This window comes from Cydia fagiglandana, chromosome 8, assembly GCF_963556715.1.
Source record: "Cydia fagiglandana chromosome 8, ilCydFagi1.1, whole genome shotgun sequence".
Taxonomy (NCBI): domain Eukaryota; kingdom Metazoa; phylum Arthropoda; class Insecta; order Lepidoptera; family Tortricidae; genus Cydia; species Cydia fagiglandana.
Genome location: NC_085939.1, coordinates 13,582,208 through 13,604,156, shown reverse-complemented (window position 1 = coordinate 13,604,156; position 21,949 = coordinate 13,582,208). Strand labels below are relative to the sequence as shown.

At 38.6% G+C, this 21,949-nt stretch overlaps 2 protein-coding genes across 2 annotated transcripts; one reads left to right on the top strand and one right to left on the bottom strand.

The window, feature by feature from the left end:
• Window positions 1–5,087: 5,087 nt before the first annotated feature.
• LOC134666680 (acyl-CoA Delta(11) desaturase-like) lies at window positions 5,088–8,762 on the top strand. The gene is made up of 3 exons (XM_063523910.1): window positions 5,088–6,282; window positions 6,966–7,302; window positions 7,932–8,762. The coding sequence occupies exons 1-3, from the start codon at window positions 6,090–6,092 to the stop codon at window positions 8,428–8,430; spliced, it is 1,029 nt and encodes a 342-aa protein (XP_063379980.1). The 5' UTR covers window positions 5,088–6,089; the 3' UTR covers window positions 8,431–8,762.
• Window positions 8,763–10,097: 1,335 nt separating this feature from the next.
• LOC134666846 (ER degradation-enhancing alpha-mannosidase-like protein 2) lies at window positions 10,098–21,664 on the bottom strand. The gene is made up of 8 exons (XM_063524163.1): window positions 21,462–21,664; window positions 20,450–20,746; window positions 19,761–20,004; window positions 19,193–19,343; window positions 16,481–16,660; window positions 15,221–15,477; window positions 13,602–13,846; window positions 10,098–12,017 (listed from the first exon to the last, which is right to left on the bottom strand). The coding sequence occupies exons 1-8, from the start codon at window positions 21,560–21,562 to the stop codon at window positions 11,318–11,320; spliced, it is 2,175 nt and encodes a 724-aa protein (XP_063380233.1). The 5' UTR covers window positions 21,563–21,664; the 3' UTR covers window positions 10,098–11,317.
• Window positions 21,665–21,949: the final 285 nt, after the last annotated feature.

Below are 21,949 nucleotides of genomic sequence, written 5' to 3'. Positions count from 1 at the left end.
TATATATATATTTTTTTTTTTGCCGTGTCCTTGCAGGGTGTCACATGTATACCTTTATTTATGTTCCATTCCATCCATGTCTGTAATGTGATATGCAATAAAGTATTCTATTCTATTCTAGAACTGAAACTCAAAAATTTTTTTTATTCATCATACCCATAGCTACGTGTGGAGTATCTATGGATAGGTCTTCAATAAATGATATTGAGGTTTCTAATATATTTTTTTTCTAAACTGAATAGTTTGCGCGAGAGACACTTCCAAATTGTCATGTGTCCCCCCCCCCGTAACTTCTAAAATAAGAGAATGTTAAAACTAAAATAAATATATGATGTACATTACCATGCAAACTTCCACCGAAAATTGGTTTGAACGAGATCTAGTAAGTAGTTTTTTTTAATACGTCATAAATCGTAAACCTCAATTTTATTATGTTACTTGCCGCTACGGAACCCTTCATGGGCGAGTCCGACTTGCAGTTGGCGGCTTTTTTTTTTTAATTCGGACTAGAATGTCGGATCGTTTTCAATATTTTTAAATGGTGTCGGGTAGTTTATTATAGATACCTGGCCCCGCAACAGATACCTACCGTTTTGTTAGATTTAGCAAGTCGACAACATGTCGAGTCCAAACATACCTAACTTTTTGTTTTTGTGTAACTAGGGTTGCCAGATAAGAATAAGAATAAGAATAAGAATAAGTTTATTATCAAAAGAACACATAACAGAATATTTTAGGGGTCTCCGCACTAGGCTACGCCTGTGTCGCGGGGAACCAGTTACAATTTAAATATGAGATCTAAGTTACACAATCAAGTCCAGTAATATCTTAGGTATGTTTTTGATATAATATAACAGACTTAAAATGAAAACTTATACTTATAAGTAAGAAAAAGATATACATTTCTATTGCAAAACATGAAAAATAAACCTAAGTTATTTTTACTAAAATATCTTCTGTCTCGGCATAGTTAAGTGATTGTAAAAAATTAAATAAGAGTTTCTTTGCTTCAATGATGGTGCAGTCTTTAAGGTTGCAGTATTTAAGCATGGCGTTGTAAGTGGTTACTCGGATTCGTTCACCAAATCGTTTACCAAAAACGGAACGTACTTCTGGAATCGGTAAGTTAAAAACGCGTTTTTTAATTAAAGAACTGTAACAAGGCAATAATTTAGAGAATTTGTGGGTGTGTAAGGAAATTTTCATTAAAAATAATTGACGTACGGTTAAGACGTTTGCTTGAGCATAGAGATCAGTGGTTGGAAATCGAAAGGGCTTTTTAAGTATCACTTTTAAAACAGAACGTTGAGCCCTTTCAATTTCTAGCATAAATGTCTTTGCTGCACTTCCCCAAACTGTGATGCAATAGCCAATTACAGACTGACAGAGCGCGGTGTAAACCATTTTTAGTAGAGAATCATCGGCAGAGTTACGTAGCTTTTTGAAAATAAAAATGGATTTTCTTATTCTGGCAGAGAGTTTTTGTATGTGGTTTTTAAAGTTCAGTTTTTCATCTACTAAAAGGCCGAGATATTTTATAACATCAGTATTCTGAATGGAATCGCAGCTACATGAGTTAGAAGTAGGGTAGTCTGTGCATGAATGGATTTTTATAATAGGAGGAAGGGGTGGTTTAGATAGGGTGGTTTTATAGAAACAAAGGAATTTAGTTTTGTTGCAGTTTAGGGTTAGAAGGTTGGAACGGAACCAGTCAGATGCAATTTTCATGCCCTTTTCTGTAGTAGCTATTGTATCCTCCCAGCACGTATCATTAAAAAGTATAACGGTATCGTCTGCGTAGCAGAGAATTTCAGACTTAGGAATTTTTAAATTTAGAACTTCATTTATGTAAATCGTAAAAAGGGTGGGACCAAGAATACTTCCTTGCGGAACTCCGTATTTAATATTTTCCGTCGAACTAGTAAAGGAACCTACTCTGACAAGTTGCCTTCTTCCTGTCAAGTAACTTTCGAACCACGACAGTGGGATTCCGTGTATCCCTAGATTTTGTAGTTTTCGGAGCAAGATCGGTATCGACACGGTATCAAAGGCTTTAGCCAGATCCAAAAAGACGCCAATACATTTTAAATTTTTGTCTAAATATGATGAGATTAGGTTGATGAGAGTTGATGTGGCATCTTCCGTGGATTTGTTTCGCCTAAACCCGAACTGTCTGTCGGATAAGAGGTTGTAGCTCTCGAGATACTTGACTAAGCGAGTGTTAACTATTTTTTCTAACATTTTTGAGAATGCGCTGAGCAGCGATATTGGTCTGTAATTACTGGGAATTGTTTTTGGGCCTTCTTTGTGTATAGGAGTAACGGATGCTATTTTCCATTGGTCCGGAAAGCAACCAGAACCAAGGCTTAGGTTGTAGATATGGGTTAGGGGCACAATAATATAGTTTTTAACACACTTTAATAGCTGGTTTGTAATCCCGTCGAGGCCTGGTGCACTGTCGACTTTTAGTTGCATGATAATCGCTTCAACTTCATTAAAATCAGTGGGTTGCATAAAGAAGGACTTGTCCGTGCAAGCGCTTAGTTTAATATTTTTGGCTAGGTCTTCTTCTGACTTTCCGGATTGTGACATAATTTTATTAGCTAGGTTTTGACCCACGGATGCGAAAAATCTATTACAGTTATTTAAAGACTGCTCGGGATGAGTTTGAGATGTAGATATGAGTTCTGTAGGTATAGTGTTTTTTTTGTTGATGTTACATATAGTTTTAACAACTTTCCACAGTTTCTTCGTGTTATGATTATTGGTAGAAAGTTCTTGTTTTTCGTATTGTTCTTTGAGTTTTTTTATGATGGTCGGGATTTGGCAGAATTCTCCCGATTTTTAGCACGTGTTCCCGATTCCCGACGAAGTGAAAACTGTCCCGAAAAACACGTTATAAAACAATAATTTAATGTTCCGAACTGTCGTCGAGCGAGCGAGCGACCGGCGTCGAGCGCGTAGCTAAGGGCCCCCCCACATCTGGCGTCTTTCGAGCGTCGGCGTCTGTCGGCGTCGGTCCAGCGCTATGGAAAATGACGTCGCTGCGCAGTTGCGTCGACGCTGCGTCGACGGTGCGTCGACGTCGGCCATAGAATTGTAGACGCCGACGCTCGAAAGACGCCAGATGTGGGGGGGCCCTAACGTAGTGCCAATAATGTAAAATATCGTTGTTTTTAATACAATTACTTTAATTTCAAAGTATTTTTTTCCCGACTCAAGTCCCAAAATCCCGAAAAATTGATATTTTTTCCCGATAATTGCGCCTTTCGATCTGGCAACCCTATGTGTAACACGTGCATTTTTAAATAATCTTTATTGGAAATGGGTGGTTGTTACTTCTAATTCATATATTTAATTATGTAAAATAGGTATTGTGACGTGAGTGTCATTATGTAACAAATAGCAATTTATGAAGAGTTGCCTAGCGGGGGTTCCGTGTGGAGCATATGATATAATCCGTACTGCACGTTTTTGTAAGATGAATACACTCTGCCATTCCGCAGCTGTGCCCGAACTCCAGACCGTAGCACATCACCGAATGGAACAGCGAGAAGTAGCTAGCCCTAGCTGCTGGTGAGGCAAGATTCGCGCCAACCTGCTCAATGCGAAACATGCACCGGACAACTTGCCACCCACAATATCTATCATGTTATAATAATATACTCCGCCTGGTACTCTCTTCCCGTCTTTTCTAGGTCACCTGACTGACACAAGCCTACGTCATCATGCGACAGCGCTATATGATAATATGGGATAGCGCTATATATAGCGGCCATGTTATTGTGACGTAGGCCTGTGTCACTCTGGGAAGAGAAGACCATGTTTTATTAGACTATGAATATCTATATGCACGTTCCACTTCAAGGCCACATCCAACGTCACGCCCAGAAACTTGGTGCTATTTACCTGATAGACTGATAGACGTTTGACGTTTAAAATAACACTTGCACTGCGCGGGCTATCAAAATCACTGCAGACTTTTCTTGGTCTAACTCTAGACACAAGGAAACGTACCGACGAGAGCGGTAAGGGGTCATCCATTAATTACGTCACACGAATTTCTAGGTTTTTTGACCCCTCCCTCCCTCCTTGTCACACTTGGTCACATTTGGCAAACCCCTCCCGCCTAGTGTGACGTCACATTTTTTCTACGAAATCGCCAAATCGAATTAAGTAAGTACCTAAGTATTATTAATATTTTATCATAATATTTTTAACGATATAAATATTAGTAATTTTATAACCTAAAACTGCTTAGGAAAGAATATTAAACGAATAAAAACGATAATCGTTTTAAAAACTTGTTATTTAAATGTACAGCGAATAAAATAATTTAAATAAATTTTCGGTTACTGATGAAGTTAAAGTGACGTCACAAAGTTTGTGTCTCCCCCCTCCCCCATGTCACAATATGTCACATTTTCTTGACCCCCTCCCTCCCCCTAAACGTGTGATATAATTAATGGATGACCCCTAAGTAGATGGTAGTACTTGCTTTGGAAATGTACATGTGCACAATTGCACATATGTTTCCGATTCAAGCCACGAGATATAAAGCCCTCCAACGCACACTGTCCCTAATATACTATACAGGGCGTGCCACGGCTATGCCACATGGAGGGAAAGTACCCTGAATATTGTAGATGAAACATTTTACTGAAAGAAGGCATTATTTTAATTTAAAAAACAATTTAAACTGCATTCATAGACTTTTAAATAATTGCATGGTTGAACCGGGAATCGAAACCGCTACACGAGAAAAAGAATTATCCTGTAGCTTTACGAGGGGCGACTGAAAATTTCTAAGCCTAAGATAGAAAAAAATGATTGAGAAAAATTTGACTATTTTTATCGGATCGGATTGAAATATAAAAAGGTCAGTTTACCGTGACGTCACTATACTTACTCGTTTTCATATAAATTCCATATTAGCAAATCGTTTTGACAGTTCTAAATAAAAAAGAAGCTGATTTGACTAGTAGGAAAGTAGCATTAAAGGTAGGTACTCTTTTTGTGGGATATTTGTGTAAAAAATTAAAGAAATCTATTTCTAAATATTAGTTTCTATAATTTATGGACGAAATGAATTGCATAAGTAAATAATACTAATTACAAATTTTAACAAAATAAATCTTAAAAGAAATTATTTTAAAAATAACTAATACAATTGAACCCTGCTTTTGCAAGGTTAAAGATCTATCCTTGAACTTAAACAGGCTTAATTATTTACGTTAACATTTTATATTTGCTTAGCGATAGGTACCATATGTAAATAAGTACATTATAAACTATTATATATATAGGTATCCTATATTAGGAGTGTTTTAGTGTTATTACCATCCGTTAGTAGGTAAGTACCTCTATAAGTTTAAGGACTTTATGTTAAAATAATATCTAGGTAAGTAGAAACTATATATAGGCAATAAGTATGTAATAACTGAAGGAATGTGTCCATGTCCAACCTCACACAGCACACAAATTACATTTCGACGTTTCATACGAAGAGACTTAATTTAATTGACTATTGTTTGAATAATATTAGTTATTTACGATACAAGTGCGTAAAAGAGGAAATTCGAAACCAGTGGCGATAAATTAAATGGCGATTTTAAATCGACACGAGTTGCGAATTATCTATTCGCACGTGTATCGTACAACGTTTTACAGTAAATATGGCCCTTTAAACATTTGACATCGCACGAAAAGTGCTATTTTACGCACTAGTGCGGGAAAATAGGACCATATGTACTGTAAAAATATTTTTTCTGCTTTCCTTGATATTTATTTTCCGATTTTGGTTAAGAATACCTAAGTAGATAGGATTCCGCGATTCTGCCCCAAGGTCCGCCCCGAGTATTGCCTGCTAGGCCAACACTTGATTGGTAAGTACCTAATGTTCCGTCTAAAAAAAATCGGAATGACTAATTTTACGAAAAAAGTATACGGGAAACGCCGAATACCTACAAATTAAAGTTGATTTAATTTTCGGGTTTTACCACCCACTTTACCCAAAAGGGTTGGGTAATACTAGGTATACCCAGGTAAATCTTACAAAATGATTTAATTCCCTATTAGTTCCAGATACAATGGCTACACGTGCAAACCAAGAATTATTACATACGAATAAAGACCTGCCCAAGTTAATAGCACCGCAAGCAGACGATTGGCAGTTCAAGATTTCATACGAAACCGCCGCTATATTTTTCTGCTTGCATCTTTCGGCGATTTATGGACTATATTTATGCTTTACGTCGGCTCATTGGGCTACTATTATTCATGGTAAGTGGATTTAAAGAAAAGGTAAGTAAAGTAAGGTTACTTAGTGTCTGGCTTTCTATTTCATTTGATAATAATTCATGAGAGATTACGTTGTATTTATATGTAATGAGACTTATTAGTCTGCTGGATGCACATGCTGGATATATTTATCCAGCATATGCATCCAGCAGCATTCACTGGACAGATAGAGAAGGTTACTCCAGAAATTAGAAAGTGAACTAGGATAAATTTGTCAAAAGAATTCACCATAGATGAATTAGATCACATAGGGGATATCATAAGACAAATTCGTCCAACTATCAATTTTAAGGGGACCAAATAGTAAATGCGTCCTATACCTACGTAAATGCGTCCTTGCAAGCATAGTACATATATCAATTGAAACACCCGGGGGATTTCTTAAGACATGGACAATCCACTCAAGTGCAACCTACCAATGCTAGCTAGTAAGAGTTTAGATTTGAGACTGATACAGGAAAATGGAATATCGTGAGAACAAAAATCGATTTCGTACTTTATAATTTATTAAAATAAAGTAAAATAAGTAAAATTATTCAATGTTAGTAAGTCGCACAACATTTTTATTTTAGTTTATAATTTATATTGCAGAAGTATTACAAGATGAGCTTCTTAAGTGATTCGGCGGAATCCAGCCTTATTGTATATCATGTCATGTCTTCCAGGCCTGGTGTTCCTCGAAGCCGCACTACTTGGCACATTAGCCGGAGCGCACCGCCTCTGGTCCCACAGGAGCTTCAAAGCCAAACTGCCGCTCCAAATCATCCTCGTAATCTTCCAGTCTATGGGAGGCCAGTACACCGTCCTCAACTGGGCCAAGGACCACAGGATTCATCATAAACATAGTGACACAGATGCGGATCCTCACAACTCTACGAGGGGTTTCTTCTTCTCTCATGTAGGCTGGTTGCTGGTGCAAAAGCATCCGGAAGTCAAAAGAAGAGGGGCCAGTATAGACTTGTCAGATTTGAAGAACAATCCTGTGGTGGCTTTTCAGTACAAGTAAGTACTCCTTTCTGTCCCGTCTGGCGGGAATCTTATACCTAATGCTTTTAGTTATTTGTAATAGGTAATCATAAAAAAGAGCGTCATATGATAGGACTGCGTGTTTAAATATTCACTTTGTATCATTTGTACCCTTAATAAATCAAATATCATCTGCCTTTAAATCGCAGTTTTATCTTTACCGTGCTTTGTAAAATAGAATAAATCAAATAAATGCATCAAAGTGAGCTTAGCTTGGTGTTATACGCAAGTACTTTCCTATTCGTGTCGATTGAGATCAGATTTAGGTACTTATCTTTTTATTCATTGAACGCATCACTGGTACGGTAATTTTTGTTCTCATGGCGCGTACAGAGTAGGTACAGACTAAGACAATGAAATGATATGAAGTGTTTGCCTTCGTTCGTATGGTCTTAGAAGATAGGTACCTGTACCTACATCCGCACACCGACCGAAAGAACGTCATATTTTCATATAGGTAATATTGCCGGTCCGGTAACCTATTAGTTTCGTCATGTCCGCCCGTGGGTGTACACTTTTACAGCTGTGTCTACACCAAATTAAACCCTTGAAGTGCTTACTACTAACTGCAACTATTAACGTTATACAATTTTTACTTGTTCCAGACACGGGTTCGCCTTTATAGTTATGTTCACCTACGTCATCCCCACCCTGGTCCCAATGTTGTTCTGGGGGGAGACCTTGAAGAACGCCTGCTTCGTGAACATCCTCCGCAGCATTTTGTGTCAAAACTGCACGTCTATGATAAACAGCTTTGCCCACGCCTTCGGGAACAGACCTTATGACAAAGAACTCCGAGCTACAGAAAACATGGCTGTGACCCTGGCCACTCTTGGCGAAGGATTCCATAACTATCATCACGTCTTTCCATGGGACTATAGGGCTGCAGAACTAGGCATTAGTAGGTTTAACTTGACATTAGCTTTTATAGACTTCTTCGCATGGATAGGATGGGCGTACGACTTGAAGACGGTGGAATATGACGTGGTTGCTAAAAGAGCTAAGAGGTGCGGCGATGGCACGTTTATAGAACTAGAACCGAAAAGAGAGATGCATTCTAAGGATAAACTAGAATTCGATAGTGCTTACGCAAGGTTTTATTAGTATTGTGCACTTTTAACGACGAGAGGACGAGACGTAAATTTATTTGTAAGCAGTTGCCTACTTAATACATTAGTTTTAATTGACTATTGTTTGACTAATATAATATATATTTTTTTCTGTTTTCCTTGATATTTATTTTCCGATTTCGGTTAAGAATAAGTAGATAGGATTCCGCGATTATGCCCCAATAGTTGTGTTTGCTCAGAGCAAAAAAAGGTCAACCACGGCGTTGCATGAACAAGAGATTTCCTTTAGCAGGATTGGTCCTTAGGACCCAAGGATGGATTTAAGAAGTGGAGCCACCCAGATTTTTGGTGCAGGTTTTAAGCGTCTGCGACGTTTGAGGTTAATAATTCTTTAAGTTTAGGTTCTAATTAAGTCAAGTTTAGTATCATTTTCAACTAAATCAAAGATGTAGACATAGATTTCATCGAAATCGGTTTAGCGTTTATTGATTTCCCATAAAATCCTACACCTTACCTTTCATTTTTAAAGTATTTTTTTTTGGAATAAAAACTATCCTATGTTCTTCCCTGGGACTCAAACTATCTCTATACCAAATTTTATCTAAATCGGTTCAGCGGTTATTGAATCCCCATACAAATGTCCTCCTCCCTTTTCACACCCTTAAGGGATGATTATTGAGATTAAAAGTATGCTGTTATTCCCTGGGACTCAAACTATCACTGTACCAAATTTTAACTAAATTGGTTCAGCAGTTTAAGCGTGAAGAGGAATTTAAGAAAAAGTATTTTTTCATATTTTATGTGTTTTTACTTCGGAATTGTGTCATTATGATATAAGAAATGAAGTCGGCACCCCCGATTTATACGGAAACGATACCAAATTTGACCTAGTAGCTTAAATGATACAGATATCAAGATCAAGTTGAGAGCCCCCCCCCCCCTAAAAATTTACATCAAAAATCTCGGTGGCTCCACTTCTTGAATCTATCCCTGGGTCCTAAGGACCAATCCTGCCAAAGGAAATCTCTTGTTCATGCAACGCCGTATATTAGCTCCAGCGCCATCCACTACAAGGTCCGCCCCGAGCATTGCCTGCTAGGCCAACACTTGATTAGTAATTTCCGCCTAAAAAAATCGGAATTACTAATTTTATGAAATAAGTATACGGGGAAACGCCGAATACCTACAAATTAAAGTTGATTTAATTTTCGGGCTTTACCACCCACTTTACCCAAAAGGGTTGGGTAATACTAGGTATACCCATTACCCAGGTAAACTTAAGTTTACTTGAGAACATGAGAAAATTGAAAGTTTGTACGGAACCCTCGGTGCGCGAGTTAAAAGAACTCGCACTGAACCGGTTTTTTTACATGTTTGCGCTACTTAGGGTGATAGGGTGTTTTGCAGATTTTGAAATCTGAAATGTTTATCAAGAGATAGTTCGAAAAGTGTATACATGTTTATGAATTTTATGATACTATGTATTGATTGTATAAGTGTCTTTGCATCCTGAAGCTGTAAACTTATACCTAGTGTTTGTCTGAATAAAGAATAAATTCAAAGGACGGTATAGTAACTTGCAGTCTTTTTTTATTATTTAAAACTTAATATTAAGGTAATCATAAATTAAATACAATTTATTTATTTATTTGTCTATGAATATCACCAACAGAAGATACAATATATATAGGTACTATACACCTAAGGAACATATATACTAAAAGGGCACATTTATTATTGACCCCCTCCAATGCAATAAGTATTATATTTTTTTAAACATTAAGTTAACACTCAGAAAATGACTTAGTATAAATTAAAATAATTTAGAATAAGTACCTATAAAATACTAACTAAAAAAATACCTACCTACTCAATATTAACAATAAATATTTCATAGACTCTCACTGGGTGGCTGGATCAAGGGTCAGATGCAGAAGGCGGTAATTTTGGACACGGCGCGTATAGTACGTCGGTTCCTCACTCTGCGGCCCTGACCACCGGCAGCTTGGGCCCTGCCCCGCTGCCGGCGGCACCCTAGGTTAGGGTTTTTTATAATGTGTTTATATGTATTTTTTATTGTTTTGTAAGTGTTTTTATATTTTATTTTTATATTCATATTATAAATGACCTAGCCTAAGAAGAATGATAAATAAAGAAAATTAAATTTTTCATACAACGTACAAAGGTAAGACGAGCTAGCTAGCTGAGGTTGTCAAGAGGTAATAAATAATCATTTGTTTTTAAATAAAACTTCACTGTCGTGAAACACATTCAATGAGAGGACATTATTAGCATGCTTATTGTATAGGCAAAGGGAGGAAAATTTTAATAACATAATAAATAAAAAACAAAAAAAGAAATAGTTTCGATTTTACGATCGTTCTCTCAGACATGGGGGCTATTCCTAAATTACGTCATTTCAAATTGGGGGGGGGGGGGGTCTGGACATTGGATGACGGTAGCATGAAGTAGGAGAAAATGGGGTCATTTGAAGCTTGTATAGAGGGGGGGGGGCAAAATCGATGACGTAATTTATGGACAGCCCCATCTCATTTAGCGCCACTTGCACCATCCCACTAACCCTGGGTTAAGCGATTAAACCGTTAATCTAGTATCAAATTGTATTAGTAACCATGGTAACTCCATGCTTAACTGGTTAATCCCGGGTTAGAATGGACCAAGTGGCCATTAGACGTGGTTTTGTTTAGCTAGCCCATAAAAAAGCCCCTACAGTTAGCATGACATGCAGCTAGGTAGAGGCTTAAGCAATAAAATTTGTCATATTATATTCTCAATTTATTATTTTACCACCTTTGAGATCAAAGTAGCAGAAATCTGGAGATTTATCTCCTATAGGATATGTATTTTTAAATGCTCTACCCTCTTTGGGATGCAGGATTTGGGTAGAGCACTTACATAGATCACAATTCCAACTGCTTTTTGTTTAAAAATTCTCCAGCTAAAGATATCCTTTGCAAGAAGGACTGAGCCGGAGTCAACAGCAGCTCATATTTGTCTGTGTCTGGATGGTCCGGATACTTGTTCTCTCTGCGGATTCTCTCCAAAATGTGCTGCGGTTCACATTTCGGTTTAGATTTCCAATCGCTATTAAGAAAATCTTGAATCACGGTTGGTAACATCTTAAATGCTTCTTTAGCCTTAGTGCTGCTAGGAGGTTGTAAATTTTCTGCTTCCTGCGGTTGCCCGGGTACTATTATATCATCCACGTCAACTTCTCCCGCTGGCTCTATTTTCGGTGGATCATTAACTTCAGTAGTTTGCTCATCAGTCTCCTGAGAGATGGTATTGTTGTGGAAATTTACTATACGTTCATTGACAACGTCACGTAAATTAGATTCGTTTTGTACTTTCTCCCTTTCTGTGCCGTCCATATTGACGTATCCTGTTCTCGTTTCAGTTTTGATTAAAACGTGTCCTTGCTCTATTTTATTATATTTTGAGTCTCTGCTCGTTTCGGTAGAGGAGTCAGTTTCAGTGTTTTCACTGTCTGCGTTACTTGGAGTCACGTTGTTTGTGGTAGCATCAATCATGGTCATAAAATGAATGTTGTCTTCATCTTCCAGCATTTGATATATCCTATGAACCTCACTGATGTTAATTCTGGAAACAGAAATAAACTACAGTAAGAGTGTGAGTCATAGAATTAGTAAGTCGTTAGGCCGCGGGCTCGACGCCAGCAAGTGGCTCGACGCCGCGGGCTTGACGCCCCGCTGTTCGCTGGCGTCGAGACCGCGGCCTTATTAAGTGAAAAGGAATAAGTAATATGAATTAGTAATTGAAGTAAACCCTACCTTTTGGAACCAGCGAACGTAGAACGCTTGGAATACTAGCTTCAAACAGAATTTAGTATACCTAGAGGTGTATTGTCAAAGTATATTAAATTTTGTAGTCACAATAAATTTACTGCCATCTTCGACACAGCATTAAAACCCACCAACGCATTAACGCCATTTGACTTTAATCCTTAAGGGACCCACTGATTTGATACCGTCCGTATCGGCCTGTCAGTTGTTTGGAACTGTCAAAATTTTGTTCTAACTGACAGGCCGATACCGTCCGGCGGACTGTTAATTAGTGGGCCCCTTTATTCTTTTACTGATATGTATTAAATTTGTTATATATCAAAAGGTGTCGCCATCTACACGAGTATAGGCCAAAGGCATGGCGCTATCTTTTAGAGCGATAGTCAACCACTCAACCAGCGAGATGTCCGTAGTTACAAGGACAAAGCTAAAGTAAAACAGAAAATAGTGCCTCCTAGAACGATATTGAAGCACGCGTTGGGCACGAGCCATTGTATGGCGCTTGTCAGTCAATGTCATTTCTACTAAATTAAGTTTTTATTTATTTATTCACTATAAATTTTAATATTTTTTACAAGCATGCCACTATTGGAAACCTCTAGGGTTTATGTAATAGTTGGCGAGATCGCACGGTCCAATCCGCGTCGTAAAAGGAAATGGATCTTTGCTAAACGGATTATGAGTATATCAAAACATTTATTTAAATAATATTAAAACGAAATTTTGTGTTTGTTTAAACATTGGCATAACATCATCCCCGTATAATATTTGTTCTGGCCAATAGAAATCAAAATTGTATTTATTTTTAAAAATTATATTTAACCGTACAATAAAGCGTATTTGTTTAGTTAGTGACATGGTCTCAATACTTTTTACTACGACTATGAAAATGGGCCGCCATTTGCGAACCACTCATTTGCTCATTTTCCCCGACTATGGCTCGACTTGTGTGGGGCCATCAATTGTCATGATGCTATTAACCTCCTGAGACTAAATGTACTTACATTACAATGTACATATTCATGAAACCTCATTTGAACCTTTCACGAACCAATAAAGTAGCATTTCTTTTGTTTAATTGCTTTTTAACTAATTTACTTGTAGAATAAGGTTCAAATTAATAAATTGAAAACTTTATATGGTGGGTCTTACGAGGTTATTAACAATCGCTGTTAGAAATTAAAAAATATCCAAATCTGGTTCCATTCATTCGACTAGCAACATTTATTTAACTACCCGTTTTTATTAATTAAAGTCAAATGAGTGTGGATGAGAAAAATCTGATTTGACGTTAGTGATTAAGCAAAATTGTTCCCTCGCTGTTTCTTTTAATACATTTCTGGTTTTAAAGTGTAGTTGTAACAGAAGCATTTCGACTCACCCTTGCCTGGCCTCCTGGCAGCAGTAGAGCATGGTGGGGTCGATGGGGTGCGCCTCGGTGTTGAACACGTAGCCGCCGACGTCGACGATGCACTCGCCGCTCGGCGTGCTGATCACCGTGCCGTGCTTGCCCGGGTTGTGGATGAAGTTATCCGGGTCGAAAAGCAGGTACAGGTACTTGGTGGTCTCCGCGAGGAAGAAGGATTCCATGCGGTCCTCTTTGCGGTGGTCGCGGACGTCTTTTATCTGAAAGGGCGACAGAGTTAAAAACAGTAGATAAGATAAATTACCCAATGATTGGTCATTTCTCCATACAAACGTACTCGACTGTTTCCTCCGTGGGATTTGATGATAGAGCAATGATTTTTTCAACACAGAATCACAGATTAATATTGTCAATATCTGTGTCGGACCGTTTTGTTTTTTTATATTTTTGTTTTTTAAAGCGCTAGAGCCCTTCAAAAATGGCCAAAATGGCCTAATTGACTAAATTGAATAAAACAAAAAAAAACGAAAAAAAATGCAAAAAGAAAACGGTCACCCATCCAAGTACTGACCACGCCCGACGTTGCTTAACTTTGGTCAAAAATCACGTTTGCTGTATGGGAGCCCCACTTAATCTTTATTTTATTCTGTTTTTAGTATTTGTTGTTATAGCGGCAACAGAAATACATCATCTGTGAAAATTTCAACTGTCTAGCTATCACGGTTCGTGAGATACAGCCTGGTGGCAGACAGACGGACGGACGGACGGACGGACAGCGAAGTCTTAGTAATAGGGTCCCGTTTTACCCTTTGGGTACGGAACCCTAAAAAACGAAACGGTCCGACACAGATAATTTCATAATCATTTAGATTTCCAAGTTTGGTTAAGTTTTGGAGGAGGAAACAGTCGACTACCAAACCTCGATTTTTGAGATTTTTACGCGGGATTTTTCGCCTTGTCCTTATCGCAGTAGTTTTAGGAGCCGCTTCCGTTAGCGAGACGGGTATATTTACCTAAAATATTTAAAACTCAGCTCCTGTTGCGTCTTAATACCGTTTTGTAGATTTGTAGACCGGGTGTTTTAGCACTGGTATAGCAGACATGTGTCGTTCACGAGTGAATGATTTAAATGGACTATATCTTTTGACTCGCTCTCTCTTCAACTCACTGATGATTTAACTCGCTCAGTCGCTTATCTATCTCAGTGTTCCTTGCGCGCTGTTTCCCACTCGCCGGCCGAGCGTGACGAGCGAGGAGCGAGTGAGATGATACCAATATCTTGGTCGCACTTATGGCTGTATGTATCTGATTGAACGCTCTAGCGAAGTGCGCGAAATGAGTGATATATAACACCGCGAGCGAAAGATATGAATCAATCTATGGTATAGTATGTTATTTAGTAAGCGCTCACCGTAGCGTACCCGCACGGGGTGCGCGCGCTATGCTGGATGCTGCGGATGATGTCCTCGCCCATCTGCAGCAGGATCGGGTCGCGGGTCTCGCGGTACAGGTACATGATGGACTCGATGACTGATTAATACAGTTAGAAAAAGACGTATAGTCTGTCTGGCACGCAAGATACTGTCGGACCCACTTGTGGTGCTGGTGTAGTAAGTTATTTAGTAAGCGCTTACCGTAGCGTACCCGCACGGGGTGCGCGCGCTATGCTGGATGCTGCGGATGATGTCCTCGCCCATCTGCAGCAGGATCGGGTCGCGGGTCTCCCGGTACAGGTACATGATTGACTCGATGAGCTCGGGCCGCAGCGGGTAGCTCTCGCGGCTGGACGACGCCGAGCCGGTGCCGAGGTTGTACACTTCGGGTGTGAAGCCATACTGCCGCCACACGCTGTGGTAGTTGTGGATTATGCGCATCGCCGTGTCACTGTCGCCTGAGGGCGTTATAAAGGCAAGTATGAACGCTAAAACGTTTTGAAGTTCATGTATTGTTCGATTTTTTTTAGTATTAGAAAAAAGGTAAACAATCTTGACTTGTTTTTTATTGAAAAATAAGTCACGGCAAATACGTAACAATTATGAATCATAAACGATTATGTATATTCTCATTTTTTTTCTTTCATAATAGTTACTGATTTTTAAAAAGCGTTTTTAAATTAAATAAAAGACACATCAAGATCGTCTTTTTCTAATGGTAAAAAAAGACAACTATATATGTATAGTCAATCTCGCGGGCGAGGTAAGTACTGTCGCGGCGCTTCTGTGCTATGTAATCCTACAGGTATACGGTGTATTCAAGCTCATTTACCGGGGACTACAAACTAAATAGCTATACAGAGATTTGGATAGAAGGGTTTGTTCTATGCCACGATTGCCAGGTTGAGGCAGTCAGTTTAGTCTGTAAACCATTACTATCAAATCACAAATATCTGGGAAACCGAGCTTTGCTCGGAAAACATATAGAAACAGTTTCCGAGTACGCCGAAATACATATATATATAAACAAATAAATATACAAGAATTGCTTGTTTAAAGGTATAAGATTACAAAAATGTTACATTTTACTAAGAGCTAAAATACCTAACTGAAATCCAATTTATGAAAAATACGAAAATGTTGACTGTGTTTTGTATGAACAATTGTATGTCTTATACGTTCCACCTTGTTTGTATAAGATCCCATCAACGTGCACACAAGCGCATGAACTCAAAACACGGCCGTTTTAACTTTGGACGCATAGATTGGCGAATCCAGCAACATAAAAACTAGTGTGTATTCAAAAGGTACTTAAATACAAAATACAGTACGTAGCGGCCCCCTTTTTAAACATCTTTCGTTAAATTTAAACAGTCACGATTCTTTAGCAGTGGCGCTAGTGTGCACGTTGCCATCAATCAGCATGGGCTCTTAGTAGCATGTGGTCAACCTAGCACTCACCGAGCAGACCGAGCAGGCCGGGCCAGTAGGACTCGAGGCTCTGGAAGACTGGCAGCGTCACGTGCCCGCGCAGCATCGTCGCCCACACGTACCAGTCGTCCTTCTTCAAGTAGCGGTCGATCACCTGCCGCGCCTCCTTGAACATGGACATCAGCTCCGGGCGCTCCAGGAGGATGGCTCCTGAAAGATTACATTTTTATTTAAAAACTTTAATGTTTAGAGTGGCATTTCCATACTCTGTCACTGTCTGTGTATAATTGGTCTGACTATAAGAGATTTTTTTTACTTTTTATATTGTATACGAAACAACTGAAATATCAAAATTATGTAAAAAAACAAAAAAAAAGCCATTGACGTATATCTATATCTCAGGAATGGCCTTACGGGCAATAAGAATGGGGCATGAATGGAGCAAGTACAGCAGCGGTGTGACACCGCTACAACGCGATTGGTTGATGATGAGTTCGCATCACGCGCACGATTGGTCGCAACTAGCGTTAGACTGCACGATTCACTCGAATTCGTGAGTGACACCGCTAAACTAGTAGGATTTTTAGTGCCCGTAAGGCCCGTCCTGAGATATATGTCAATGGATAAAGCTCATTTTTCAAATCTGTACAATGTCATGTGGCCGTGTTTAAAGTAACGTATGCGGAGTGAAATTTGGACAAAGTTCAATATTGTTTTAAATAGAAAAAACACCATTCTTTTTTAAAATAATTATGTTCTTATAATAATGTATATATCAAGGCTTAATGCAAAAAATAGTTTACTCCCATGCGAGATGCTTTACGGCAGTTCTGTGGTACTTTGTCCATCGCTGTCGAAAACACAGATGTCGGCATTTTATTCAGCTCCGATTTTATTTTTCGAATCAAACTCTGTACATTTTTGGGACGAAAATTATTGTAATATACTCGCCTCTTTAGATTTGCCCAAAAATCTTCTATAGGGCGAAGTTGCGGAACATTAGGTGGATTTGATGTCTTCGGTACGTATGGGATGTTTAACTCCGCCATTTTGCTAAGGGTTTTTTTGGAATAATGGCTTGAGGCTAAGTCTGGCCAAAACACTACATTTTCTCCTCTATGACTCGTATTTATGAAATCCCGCACTAATGGCAAACATCGCTCTATGTAGCGGTCGGCGTTCACAGCTAAACCTGACTCAAAGAATACAGGCTTAGACATTCCGCGTCGACTGATGGCAAGCCATAGCAAAACCTTTTTAGGAAATTTTGTATGCTCAACATATTTCACGTTCTCATCGGTTGGACCATTGGTGTTCTCAAAATAGTAATTGCCTTGCCACTCATTTCCATCTAACGTGAAATATGACTCGTCATCCATAACGCAAGTGACATTGTTTTTAGCGTAAAATATTTCTTTGACTAATTTACGCAGCCGTACTTTCTGAGTGATTTCTTGGTTTTCAGAGACAGTGGGCTTAACTTTTCTACATCGCTTATCGATGCCCATGTCTTTAAGATATTTTTTAACAGTTTTGCCGTCAGTTTTAAATTTTCTTCCCAACTCTCTATAAGATTTTGCGACACGGCCGGCCGTAATTTTCTTTAATCGAGCTCTTTCAGAAACCTTGCTCAAGCTGGAATAGTTTCCAGAACCAGGCTTTCTAGCAGTGGTTTTCTTCAAGGCAAAGGACGCCAGAATATTGTAAATAGTGCTTCGACTCTCACCCATTTGCACAAAATGTTCCACCACCTTTGATTTCGGCCATAGGGGATGGCTACTATAGAAATTACATACTGTTTGACGACGGCGTTCTTGTTGATTTACCATAATTACAAAATTAAACACCCAATCTTTATGAGACTTACCAAACTGATTGACAGATATATTGACTTCACATTGACAACACATATTTTTTATTTAGATTTTTGTGTTTTTATATTTTATATATACAAACTTTGTCCAAATTTCACTCCGCATACGTTAGTTCTTATGTTTGGAACGGTAAACACACGGTATATGACACTGGAGCGGTCAACACAGAGCCTTCGTATTTCCACTGTTTACCCAAGCTCTCCTAATCACACCAACATGACTTTGGGGCAACTGGAACCTTTAACCATATCCTCGAAGTACAAAATAGTACATTATTGTCGAGGCTCGGAAGTAGCTACTCGCAGGCTGAGGATTCGTTTTAAACGGACGACCTTGGGAGTCCGTTTAATTGAATCCGAAGCCAGCAAGTAGCCTTCCAGCCGAGTCATATATAGTGCTTTTCTCAAAAATGGTGCAAGAAATATAAATATCATAGAAATATTTTACAAAACCAACGTTCTTACGTATATATTTTCACAGAAAAAAGCCCTTGCCGCCTTTTTATTTTTTAATAAAAAAATAGAAGTGTATTTTTCTGCCGAAAATACGCCAACCTATTTGAGACAGCTAAATAGTCGCCGTACTAATCATCTGTTTGGCTGTTTAATGGGCCTGTGCCTTCATTTGATATGGTCATTTCAACTTTTAAAAAGTTTGGAACTAGACAAATAATGGAATTTGTATGCAACATTGCAGTCCCAAAATCGAGACTGCAATGTTTTTAACTTTTTAATTTTTGACTGACCATAAACTACGCGCTTCGCGACCTATTTTTTAGACGGCAAATTCGACTTTGCCGTCCATTTTTGAGAAAAAATAATTTATCTATCTATCTATCAAATCAACGTAGTAGCCTTTGATCAACTACCTTTGACCAAGTACTCGAAGTAGGAGTCCACGCCGCCGCCGATGCCCGCGTCCTGCGCCGTCCAACGGCCGCTCATCACGTCCACGTGGTTGCCGACGAGCCCGATCGGCGACCGGTGGTGGTACAAAGCCTTCAGGGCGTTGTAGGCCAACTATAACAAGTATAATTGATTAATTGCAGCTTACATACATAAAACAATCTATTGAGATCAATTGATCGTTTTTTCATGCATTTTTTCATGAACTAGGTGAAAAACCGAGATTATAATGGTTCTAATTGGAACCCCATAAACGTGTGCCGTCTGTGATAGTTTCGTTTAACTTGTTTTTTGATTAAATTATTTGTAACATTAATAAAAAAAGTATACAAACTTGATAACTTTGAGGTATTTTTATTGCCTTGAGCTAGTTTTTAACTCCATAAATTTAAAAAATTTACAAATTTTTTTTCAACCTTTGCAGCAGCATTTCGACGCTAATTTGGCCCGTAGGCATGTTCTGATTATAACACATTTCACCAAATTTGTGCAAAGATTGTTTTGGAATCTAATGCTTGTTTGCTGTCTTACCTCTTCATACAATGGATCTCCTGTGAGCCTGCTTAATGTCCCAAACTCCACAATGAAAGTTCCAACTCCGGCGGTGCATGTGACAGTGGTTTCTCCCGGCGGGACTCCTTTCTTCAGGTTCACAGTGCCATATGGCATGCCAGTAGTGGTGTCAAAGGCCACAATCAGCCTCTGAGCTACATCCTCTGCTAGGCGCAGCAGAGGCCCATTGCAAGGCCACCCAGGCTCAAGTTTCATTCCTGTTCTGAATTTCAAAAGTGAATTAGAATCTGAAGTGTTAGAATCAATTTTTTTTAAACATGCACGATACGAGCATACGTCTCGATACGTCTGCGAGCGATATTCCAAATTTTATATTAAAGGAAAAAATGGAAAAATTCACAAAGTGGAAAGATTCGCAAGGTTCTGGTAGGCTTCCGTAGGTCATTTGGCAGAGCTTGTGGGTTGGGGCGAGCGGATTGCGGAGGTTGCGGGTTCAAGTCCTGCTGGAAGCGTAATTTTTCCATTTTTTCCTTTAATATAAAATCTGAAGTGTTAGATAACTTAGCAACAGTTAAGTTAGTTAATTTATTTCAAATCAATACGGTTTGTGTTTTTAAGTAATGTTCAAAATAAAAGAGATTTTTAAAATATTTGTTATTCTTCTTCTCACTTCTAGTTGAGCCATATCCTTTTTAAAAGAGACTTACTTGTAGGACAATAAATGAGCACTAAGCAGTCCGCCGATAATCCTAATATTGGTCTCAAAGACTGACACATTAATGTCAGTGTCAAAGTTCTGTTTTTGAAGCAGTATCTCCACAACTCTGTTGAACTCTGTGTAGTTGCCCATGATTGCCAGGGTGTCCAGGGCATCTATAAGCGTCAGGGAGTAGCTGCCCCATGTGTCCACGCCATCACAGGACAAGGGACGCAGCTCATCATAAGGATAAGCATATCTCAAGTAACTGTCATATGCATGTTGAAACATCTCCCTTGTCTCTTCTCTGAAAACAATGTGAAGTTAAATGGTTATTATTAACAGCCGGATTTAAATGGTTTAGTTTAAACTTAAGAGTCACAGCACACTAGTGGCTCCCAAGCGTCAGCGTCTAGTCAACTCTATGGCTGCTGCTTGATGCAACATTGACAGAGACGCCAATTTCCATAGTACTGACTATAGTTCGTTTTTTTTAGCATTAGAAAAAAGGTAAACAATCTTGATGTGTCTTTTAATTGAAAAACACATTTTAAAAATTAGTTATGGCAAATATGTAACAATTATGAATCTAATATGATCATTTATATTCTTTGCTTTCATAACTAATAGTTTTTTATTTTTAAAAAGCGTTTTTCAATTAAAAGACATGTCATGATCGCTTACCTTCTTGCAAGTTCTTTCTAATGCTAAAAAAAACGAACTACAAACGCCAACGCCCGACGCTCGAAAGATTGACTAGACTAAGAGCATTTTATGCACATTAAAATATAGGAGTTATCGGAAAATTATAAAATAATGCACTAAATATGAATGATCTTGTATGCTTTTAGGGGCATGGTGTAAACCCTCACTGCTCTTACTACTTGCTCCTGGACCGGTCCTTTGACTCCCATTCAAACCCGCCTCTGCTGGCAACCTACGGCATGAGCAGGATGGCGTTTACAGTATGTGCTAGCCCATTCCCCTTCTCCCATTGAGGGTTAGAATGAATAAAGTTTTACCTCAATTTCAGAATATCTTCTTTGGTGTATTCTCGTAGCGCCGAACTAGACCTGATGCCATAAAGGCATACCAAGCATATTATTAATATTCTATCACCCATGTCGAAGACAGACAGAACACTTATGTTCAATTTTTAAACATGACTGTCTTTTATACACATTTTTATTAACAAATCCTAAAAACAAACTTGTAAACACGTCAGCCCACATCGACTGGATAAATTGACAATGACTTTAGTGACAGCTTGAGTTTGAAGACTGCCCTACACTGACAAACCAGACCAATTTTCTCATTTTGACTATCGCTCGGATCGCTTCATCTTACTCTGTTGGGCCAATACATCGCAAAGCGTCGCAAAGGTCGTTATATTTTGTAAACAAATAGTTATTTAGTTTTAATTATCAGAAACTAATTTTCAGTAGATCGAATCAGTACGTGTGTGTATACCTTAAAATATAGATCTAAATACCATAGACGAGCCTGGCTT